Below are 9,917 nucleotides of genomic sequence, written 5' to 3'. Positions count from 1 at the left end.
CAAAGTGCACAATGGATCAAAGTCATACATCCCTGTATTTGTTGTGTTTGTGAAGCTGAATTTTCCCAAATGCTAGTGAATAACATAATCTCAAAGGCAAAATATCAAAATGAAAAAGCTGAGAGATTAATAGTCAAAATGCAAAAATACAGAAAGTTTTTTTTAATGAATATGTTTATTATATCAAATAACAAGATATTACAACAATTAACAAGAAAAATACCACAAATTGACATTTCTATTCAACAGCAAAAACTTTTTTAAATTACAGACAGAATTGGAAGACACTATTTTATGTGTATACATATATATAAATATAAAAAAGCCAAATATTCACTTTAATCTTCAACATGACATTTCTGATCCCACATTTTGTGCTTCTGACCCCACACCACCAAAGATTAAGAAACATTTTAGTATGTTTAATTTTCAAAATTACTATTTGGCACATTAACACGAGTGTGGAGAAGGAGCAAAGAAGTAAAGGGCCAGAAGGATGAGGTAGACCACCACTAGAGCCGTGCCTGCAGACAAGACAACGAGTGGATATAAGCAAGATATTTGACATAGGAAAAACTGACAAATGCACATATGAGAAAGTCCTTGATAACATCTGATTCGCACAAAATTAATACTTACATTTCTGGTATTATATTCTGATATTGCTTACCTTGAAAGTAGTCACATTTCCCATCCATGAAGATGTAATTGACCACAATTACACTAAAGATGCTAGCCCAAAGATGAATATCGCTGAACACAAGCATAAAGCCAACATCCTGGGAGGAAAGAAGAAAAAATAATATATATAGCTTGAAATGTCATAACTGGAATTATCACAAACAAAATAATAATCAATTTAACTTACATAGAATGCATTGAAGAGGATGAGCAGAGGAATCTGGATCATGCAGACCTGCACAGCAATGCAACTTCCCACTTCAAGGCTACAAAGAGGGGACAAGAAAAGTTTATTTTGTGCATTTCCATTACTCCAGATTAAAATTGAGCCCATCCAGGTGGGTTATAACACACGTGATAATATAACAGGATGGTGTTATCAAACCTGAGACTGATATTGTTTTGCAGTGCAAAAAGAATCCCATTGACAATCTCAGGAAGCTCTGGCACCATGGCCAACACCGTGACCCCAATGAAGTACTGCAGCATAAGCAGATAAGCAGTTAACTTCAGTATTATAATATTTGGTCAGCTTTAATACAATGTTTCCACTTCATTCTACATGCTACAGGTGTCTTGTTCAATAAAGTTTAGAGTTTTTACATTTTCCTTATTAAAAAAAACATAATAATGTATTGGAATACCTGGGAGATGGAGGAATGGGTCAGAAAGGGCTTAATGTTTTCAGTGCAGAGGTCAGCACAGCAAGCCATCAGCACCGTGGCAACAATCAGCACTCCAAGAGCCCTCCACCGGGACCAGTGGACAACATGGTGACCTGCTTGTAACATCCATACCATGAGCTCATTGACAGGTTTAACAATAAGTACTTATGACCTTAAACCGTTAGTGCCCTTTATTTTATTAACTTAAAAAAACAACAACAAAGAAAACCCCAAATCATTATCATTGTAAATATTAGATTGTAATATGCTCTCTAGAGGAAAGGCTCTTTCAACCAAATAACATTTCCAGATCTACCTACAGATCATTCCACACAGTCAGTGCATAGGGACATCCAAATATGCATTTTATGAGGTATGATCTGCATTCTTGTTCCCTTCTAAAAGCCAGCTTGCTTATCACCTTTAGCTCGTGCTACATTTTAAATTAGCATCCAGACTTTGCTAAAACAAACAAAAATACAAACTTCTAATTTGCTAATTCTGATTACTGGTCTGCCATGAGAGTCAAATAAAGAATAATGAGTTAATGTTTAATGGCTTGAGGTGCCAAGATCCTGTTGGGCACACACAATGACAGTTATATTTCATGAGTTTTTATTTTAATGCATAAAATTTCAAAGAAAGGCTTTTTTTTTTATTGCAGTTGTCATGACAGATTTCTTTTCTGATGTATTAATTATATATTTGAATCATATCACATTAGTAATAGTAATATCACTTTCTCACGGTCACTTAGTAGTATGCATGTGCACTACAAATGGGCCTTATCCTCTACACACACACTTGACACAGTGAGGCTATTGTTAGTTCATGGGAGATGTTAAACAGATAGCGAGACTCCTTCTCCTTATCAGGGATGTAAATCCTTAGGTGATGGCCAAGCAGAAAACAAGATCATAATTCTCTCTGTGAGGGAGAAGGTTTAAGGATGGGGCTGAAGGTATAGTGAGATGGGCCAACATGTAAGAGTTCTTTGTCTGCAATGTGTTTATTAAATCCTTCTCCAAAATGCTCACCAGTCTTGCTGGTTGCAGTTTTATTTAAGATTAACACAGCTAGGTTTGCATTTCTTTTCCCCCTAGAAAACAATTTAATGCAATTTTCTCAAACTTCACAGGTTTTTAAATGCAAAACTGCCTTATTGCAACACTGCACATGCTTGGTAATAAGGAAGGCAATGAGCAATAAGCATTTTGCAATCATTTCACTTTCTTATTCCCCAAAAGATTAAAGGACTGCATGCACAACACACCTGTTGCAACGTGGCCCATGGGCAATAATACTGGCATTAATACATGGTTTGGTGACAAGTAGATGGCCGGTGGTGATTTCACCAGTGGGGTTGGAGGTGCTGGTACCCTCTTGTGTGTACTGACCGTGTGCATGGCCCCCGTGACCATCGCTGATATGGATATCATAGATGTGCGAATGGGTCTTCAGTGTGAAGATGAGGCCAATTAGGTATGCAGCAGGCAGAAGGACAGAAATTGTGTACATAAGAGGCCTGCAAAAAAAGAAAAAAAAAATTATCACTCAAAACAATATCAAGCTGATCGTGTTGGAGAAGTGCTGTGCAATCAAGCATCAAGACTTACTCAATATGGGACAGAATTAAATGGGGCTGACTTTGACTCTGTTGTGAACACAAACAAGATAAGAATGAAAAATCAACAATAAAATAAGATGCAACATGTCGCCCTGGAAAAGCCTAAAAGTTGAGTCTTTCCTTTGGACATTTTTAAGTGTACTTACTGAGCTGATCTATAACAAAATACCCTATAACACTATACAAAAAGAAGAAGCAGCCACCCACCGTGTCATAGTGACAGTTTTTACAGATGAAGGACACAGTGGCATTGCCGGGAACATCGCTGCAACTTTCACACATCAGATTACCAAAGGTCTTTGAAAACAGGGTAGGTGCAAACACACCTAGGGACAATATTGCAGCATGGAAGGGGTTTGGATTCAGATTTTGGAAGAATTTTGTTTCTCAGTTTGTTTTATGCACATCTGCCATCCTTACCTCCAATGGATATGAAGAGCAAAGCTGAGCTCACTCCAGCTGAACGGCTGTTAAATCGTTGCTCCTGGTGTTTAATACCCCCAATGATCATACATATACCCTGTGCAGTTAGAATTTTTATGCAATGAGTACAGCCATCCGCTTAAGACATCTAATTGCGAATATAACCAATGGGCACAATTCATCTGCTCTTACTGGTATGAACAGTATGCATCCAAGAAGGGTGCCAGTTAACGCAGCTTTGACAACTTCTTCATAACATTTGGTGGCAGTACGATGCCCCTGAAGCAATGCCGTGATGTAGAATGTCAACTCTGTGATGGAGCCAAAAGTTGCGTTCACCACCGCTCCCACTGCGAAGTTACACTGTGCAGAAATGCTGCAGGACGTATACACAGATACAAAGCAAAATAAACAAAAAGAACTGAAACGTTATAAGTAGTTAAGAGTTTCTAAAAACGTTCAGTGGGATTAACTTGCTACATACTAACACATTAATTCATAAATTCAGAGGCAGCTAACCAGCGAGCCCCAGCTAGTGCCATCTGGTGTTTTACCCATGCAAGCAGGCAAATTTGCTATTGTTGTAGTTGTCAGTGTCACTCAGTTGTCTATCAGTGTTTCTTGTCCTGTGGACAGACCTCAATTGCGATAATCTTGGACTGCTGTGCAGCCTCTGAGTTTAAAAATCCTCCACCTGCTGCAGGTTCTGGTTGCGAGCAGGAGGAGGACTATCATGAACAGCTGCAGTCCAAGACTTGCTTCACTGCCTACTTGTTGGTAGGGAAAACAGATGAAAGGAGCTGGGGCTAGATAGTTACCAAAGGCTAAAAACAATTAAATAAAAAGGAGTGAAGTTTGAATTTCACCCACTATAATTTTTCATCACTTCAAAAATAAAATGAAAGAATTTTACCTGGCTATTCCCATGCCAATATAATAAGACAGGGGAATAATGGAAATCATGGCTGTAGCAAACTTTGTCTCGGCTCTGAAGTAATTGTTTTCTTTGTCAGCGTAACCAATGATCAAAGTGATAAATACCAACGGAAGCAGGTCTGCAGTGGGCATAGGCTTAAGGACAACAGACAGACAGTGGGCAGACCAGCAGTAAAAATACTAGTGGCTATAGTAGAACATCTTTTTGCACGTCTGCCCTGGCCTGAAAATTTATACAGTTAGAGAAATCAGACAGCAGAAGGGTTATTATCATTATAGCTAAGCTATGAAGACAAAAGGCCTTTATCATATCTTTCTGAGTAAATACAATTACAACATAGTTTAAAAAATTATTTTTCCTTCACAAGACTTTTAGTAAAGTTGACCTCTGGCCTTCACCAAAACGTTTCCTACATTTTTAGCCGATACATCTGTGGTATCAATTCTACAATCCTTGGGTTATCGTATTCACAAAGTTGAGTGTCACCAGACCGCTTGGCGATCATCCCCCAGGCCTTTCAGGCTGAGGATTAAAAACTGTGACTGAGCTCCTTACTTTATGTCTAACAACTTAAAAAGGATACTGAGGGCGAAAATGTTGATACCGTGGACTGTGTATTTGTAGTAATGCATATTGAAAGCTTGATAACAGCATAAGAGGACTCTGGTTCCACATCCCTGTGTCTGCAAGTGAGATCGTAGAAGTAAAAAAAAAAAAAAAAAAAAAGAGTCAGTAAACATGCATTAAAAATGATTAGGTCCAACATTAACAAGCTATACACAGTTCAGTTTTGCTGAACTGTTTTTATCATACTTTCACTTTGAGGCCATGTGAAAACTGAAAACCTTTTTTGTGTGATATGGTTCAATTGCTCTTTTAAAAAAAGGAACAAAGTGTCACAGACAGCATTAAACACACGCTACCACATTTAAAGCTTGTGGGAAGTACAAAGGATCATGGCTAATAAGGCGGCTGTAAAAAGTAACAACACTGCGGTTGGTATTTTGAAAAGCATAACCATTGCGGTAATGGAGGGGGAAATCCTTCACGCATCCTCTGCCTTGATATCTACAACATCAATCTGTGTTTCAGTAAATAACCTTGTCCTTTTCCAGTGTGTGGATGTGAAGGTCCTCTGGTGCCATGAGAAGGACGCCGGTTAGTATACGAGCGTTGATTTTTGCTACTGGGATGGTGAAGACCAGCAACCAGGACAGCACACAGGCGAGACAGTGCATGACAGCCAGGACAGGGTAGCCAAGTAACAACCAAATGCAAGTGCTGACACGACACTGTGGAGACAGATTAGGACTCATGGTCAGAAGCTTACATACACTCGTCATGCACATGAAAGTCGTGGCAACTTTGAAATTCTAATAATTTCTTTGATCTTTTTCCCTTAGCTTGAATTATGTGTAAACTTCTATATAAATATTTCAGAACTGTGCACAGCACCACATAACTGAGGTCAGTATGATTTTCTTACCCAGTGCTTTGAAGTATTCTTTGGTGGCAGTTCTGGGACAGGGATCTGGATAGTTGGGGGTGAAGACACTAGGGATGCAGAGTCTTTGTTCACGACAAGGTCCTCACTGTCCGTCTCATGAGGAATAACCTCACAGTTTGGAGGGTTCACAGAGAATCTATTAAGTACATTATCAACCTGAAAAAAATTAATAAATTCTTATAAGAGGATTTCAACTGAATGCTGTCATTAAAACCTATTTATCCTATTAAAAATCCTGATTTTTAAACTTAAAATAGCAACTCTAGCGTCTACACAGTATCAAATTTAGTACACAAATTACATTAAAAGGCTTCATTACCTTCTCAATACACTTCCCAAATGGCCAAATAAAGTACCATGCCAATGCAACACAAACTTTTCCTAAAAGAAGCAACTCATTAGCATTATTTTCCAGATTTACAGAAAACAAGAATGCTGCAGTTTTTTTAAAGACTACATACCATAAGCAGCACCTGCCACTGTCAGAAACATGACAGCAGAAATGAGGATGTAGATTAACGCTATCCACCAACCAAATAAAAATACATAGCACACATTCCCAAAGGTTACCACTGAACCTGAGAAGAGACAGAAATCACAAATGCAGGTTAGTTCTTTAGCGTAAGAAACACGAATTTGCATGTACGAGCGTGCTGGAGTTAAACAGAGTTCTAATATGAAAAAAAGGCAAAAGGAACCCAGGCGTTCTTGAGCCTTAACAATGCTAAGGTCAGAGTGCAGCTCTTTCATGATCTCCGATTGGTCTTCAATGGGCTTCTCCGTTACACTGGCCTTCCATTTTCTGAAACCAAACTGAAGAAATGAAGGGGTATTATTGTTAAAAAGAAAAACATCTGCAGCTTTGAGTGCGTGTATTACACTCACAGGTTCATAATTTCATTTGAGAGGGTCACTTTAACTTTACTTATGTAGTCAACAACTCAGGGGTGTGGACTCAAAAACAAAAAGCTTTAGCGTCATTCTGGAGATATTCCGAGTTTTTGTTTTACATGTAGCCATTTTTAACACAGCTTTACCACAGTTTAGAAATAATGTGAGGGACCAGTTTAGACGGGACTAGAAATGAGTATATCAGAGGGACAGCTCAGGTTGATTGGTTTGGTGACAACGTTAGAGGCAATCTGCACATGTGCCGGGAAGTGGACAAAGTATATTAAATATGGAGCTGCCATGCAGGAAAAAAAAAAAGAGGATGACCACATACAAAGCTCATGAATTTGGTGAAAGACATGTAGAGGGTTGGTGTGACAGAGGTGGCTACAAGAAGCAAGAAGCAGAATAAGAAAGAAAAGACAAAGAAGAAGTGTTAGCGTCACCATTTGTTTTGCTGTCTTACAAGTGAAACTGAAAAAAGTGCATAAATGTTTACAGCTTTATCGTAATAAGCAACCACTAATGTCAGGCACATCATGCTAACACTGAACATATATTTGCTATTCTTGTGGGAACATTCCTACCACCGTAAAAATTAGGCCACTAATCCTCAATCATAAAGTAAAAGCATCTCCTGTAAGGAAAAACTAGCAGACCGTAAATTGCTGTTAACATCTGTATTAAGTTGAGTACATTTTTTTGTGCAACACAGTAACAGAAGAAATGCCAGGACAACAGAAGAGCCGTTTCAGGCAGTTTAGCTGCGTTTTCCATCCGAGTGAGTAAAACCCCCTTAAGCCTGCATGGATAACAGACTACAGGAGAAGAAAAAGCCCCGAAACACAACCCCATGTTTTTCTGCGTCACTTCTGATACCTCAAACGAATTGGCTGGCTATCACAGAACCACTAAAGTTTATGGTTACTAGAAATGAAAGATTCGGTGTGATTACATTTCTAAATTCTTGCCCTAGACTCATATTAAACTTACTGCGAAAGCTGTGTATCTATTTCACATGTGTATTTTAAAATGCTTCAAGTCCCTTTTCTTTCCTTTATGAATAAAAAGTGAGAAATTAGGTGCCGTAGTATGTAGTAAGTGTTTAGCACGTAACCACCGCCCTGATCGAGTGGTTTCCTACCTTGTAGTTGTTGGCCTCCCTGTGTGCCTCCACCTCATTGTCAACTCTGATTGTAGTCCTTGTGGTGCATTCATGCCATCCCTCTTCTCCATTGCGTGGTGGAGAAGACCGGGCTGAGGTGACATGCCCCCCTGTGCAGATTAAAAAAACAACAACTTTTCTACCCCGTTCTAATTTAAACCTCTCTATATTTTAACATTTCACATGTCCATATACACAAAATCTTATAATGCTTCAGCCATGTTGGGAAAGGTAGTCTTGATCATTCAGAACCAGCCAACTAGAGTTATTAAATCCAGTCAGGTATCTGCTACTTTATTCTAGTTTCAGCTAATGTCATATTCACCTCTATGGACACCAAAAAAACATTTTGGGGTGTAGTGGCAGAAGTGGTGTCCAGAAGCATCTGTGGAGGGTGTATCTGCAGGGCCTGTCTCGAGATGATGCGCCCCAACACAGAGCCTATCAGTTAAGGAGAGTCGCCGTGGATATCGATGCTGTTCTTGATGGACACAGGTCTCTAAACATGGAAACATTATAAAGAGCGTGAAGTATGGTTTTCAGAAGAGAACAGCATATCAGTTCCATTCATAGTGTGTTAGCTGACCGACATGCTTCCATGAAAATGTGTGTGACAAACACAAACCTCCTGAGAGTCATACAGTGTCCATACAAAACCCATGCTCTCAACAGCAATCAGTCAAGATTGATTATCAGTGCATTGCAATGCAGCGCTAAGAATCCTGCTGGGCTTTCAAATTAAAAAAGGAATGCATACTGGTTATGGTTCATGAAAAGCAGTTGATTTAATGGTTGGCAGCCAGTGGAAGGCAAAGATTAAAATGAAAAGAAATTACTGCAAGAAGAAAACAGCAGCAAGTATGTGAATCTTTTATTAAATCAAAACAGAAAAAATAGGTTAAACGGAATTAAAGTGAGCAGTTGTTGCCTCTAGGAACGTTACTAAACACCATCCCAAGGAAGCACCATATGACCTACATACATACAATACAACTGTGACCGTCAGGCTATCCTCCACAACGCTATCTGTTTAAACATTAAGGTTTAACAACAGCCACCTAGTCGTTTTCAATAGAATTATAAGCACAAAAATACAAACTGAAATTAGTTTTAACTTTAAAGAGCACGTGTATCGCAAACTTGACAAAATACTCAAAACGTCATTTTCAAGTCTACATGAAAGGATCTGCGCAGGTGTGGAGGAGCACGCGCCGAATAGTTTGGTCTCACCTGACGATGAATCAGCTTCGGATATTCTTGGTAAGTTTTCCACATCACCCGGTAAAAGTAAACAGTTTTTGTGGGACATTTTGGGTTGTTTTTTTGGGGTTTTTTTTTTGGTTTTTTTTGGTATGACACTTTATTCTCCGAGCGTTGCTCCTACCCTGTAATCCTCTGGACTTGACTTCCCTCCCTCTTTATTATGTGCAGTCCGAGCGGCTATTGGCATTAGCAGTCACCCATTAGGACGAGGTGAAGTGGGCGGTGGGGGAGGCGGACGGGAAACAGCAAGAGTATTATATTTTCTGATATATAAATACAGACAGAGCGCCTAACTTTATTTTATTTTTTCAACTTCACTTTTCTTAATATTATTTTTATACGGATATTATTATGTTTTTTTTTTCTCTCTAAATCTCATAAAACCAAAACTGTACTTATGTTAGTGCCCCCATTGGATCTATATAATATATTATATATGGTCAGATAATAATAATATATAATATAAGTTATATATTTAATTACTTTTTTATCACTTACCTCACTTTATAATTTTATGTATAAAATATACGTTATTTCTTATGGCATTTTTGTAAGGTTACTTTGATTCCTACTAGTGTTTACGTTGATTGTTATGTTCATTTTATTCATAGCCTGCGGTACATTTCAAGAACAGAAGCTGACCCAAAAGGCACATTTCCATTCCAGCTCTTCAAAAAAAAAACAACAACACAGTTTCAAAATATATTTAAACATGAAAGTGTGTTTTGGTTTTGTTGTCTTAGCTAATTATTGTGGAA

At 38.4% G+C, this 9,917-nt stretch overlaps 1 protein-coding gene across 2 annotated transcripts; it reads right to left on the bottom strand.

Annotated features, from left to right (window-relative positions):
- Positions 1-450: 450 nt before the first annotated feature.
- cax1 (cation/H+ exchanger protein 1) lies at positions 451-9,205 on the bottom strand. 2 transcript variants are annotated; one of them, XM_087830589.1, is made up of 20 exons: positions 9,127-9,205; positions 8,222-8,395; positions 7,876-8,006; positions 6,539-6,653; positions 6,302-6,418; positions 6,160-6,221; positions 5,820-5,996; positions 5,434-5,625; positions 4,917-5,016; positions 4,310-4,451; positions 3,589-3,772; positions 3,394-3,493; positions 3,181-3,299; positions 2,963-3,000; positions 2,744-2,871; positions 1,326-1,459; positions 1,067-1,161; positions 869-947; positions 671-779; positions 451-524 (listed from the first exon to the last, which is right to left on the bottom strand). In XM_087830589.1, exons 1-20 carry the CDS (start codon positions 9,203-9,205, stop codon positions 451-453), a joined length of 2,349 nt encoding a protein of 782 aa, XP_087686715.1. The 2 variants fall into 2 exon arrangements, with proteins under 2 accessions (XP_087686715.1, XP_087686716.1); XM_087830590.1 differs by having other exon boundaries at positions 4,917-5,010; positions 5,820-5,948.
- Positions 9,206-9,917: the final 712 nt, after the last annotated feature.

Source organism: Neolamprologus brichardi, chromosome 17 (genome assembly GCF_056152115.1).
Source record: "Neolamprologus brichardi isolate AB-2024 chromosome 17, ASM5615211v1, whole genome shotgun sequence".
Lineage (NCBI taxonomy): Eukaryota > Metazoa > Chordata > Actinopteri > Cichliformes > Cichlidae > Neolamprologus > Neolamprologus brichardi.
The sequence above is the reverse complement of the archived record's forward strand: the minus strand, read 5'-3'. Positions and strand labels throughout refer to the sequence as shown.

What these genes read in the sequence shown, in the direction of transcription:
- cax1 (XM_087830589.1), bottom strand. Translation starts at nt 9,205, where the DNA reads ATGTCCCACAAAAACTGTTTACTTTTACCGGGTGATGTGGAAAACTTA. An exon ending in AGTGGCAGGTGCTGCTTATG is followed by an intron (nt 6,222 to 6,301) that starts GTATGTAGTCTT and finishes TGCTTCTTTTAG; the next exon opens with GAAAAGTTTGTGTTGCATTG. An exon ending in GAAATGTGACTACTTTCAAG is followed by an intron (nt 525 to 670) that starts GTAAGCAATATC and finishes TCTTGTCTGCAG; the next exon opens with GCACGGCTCTAGTGGTGGTC.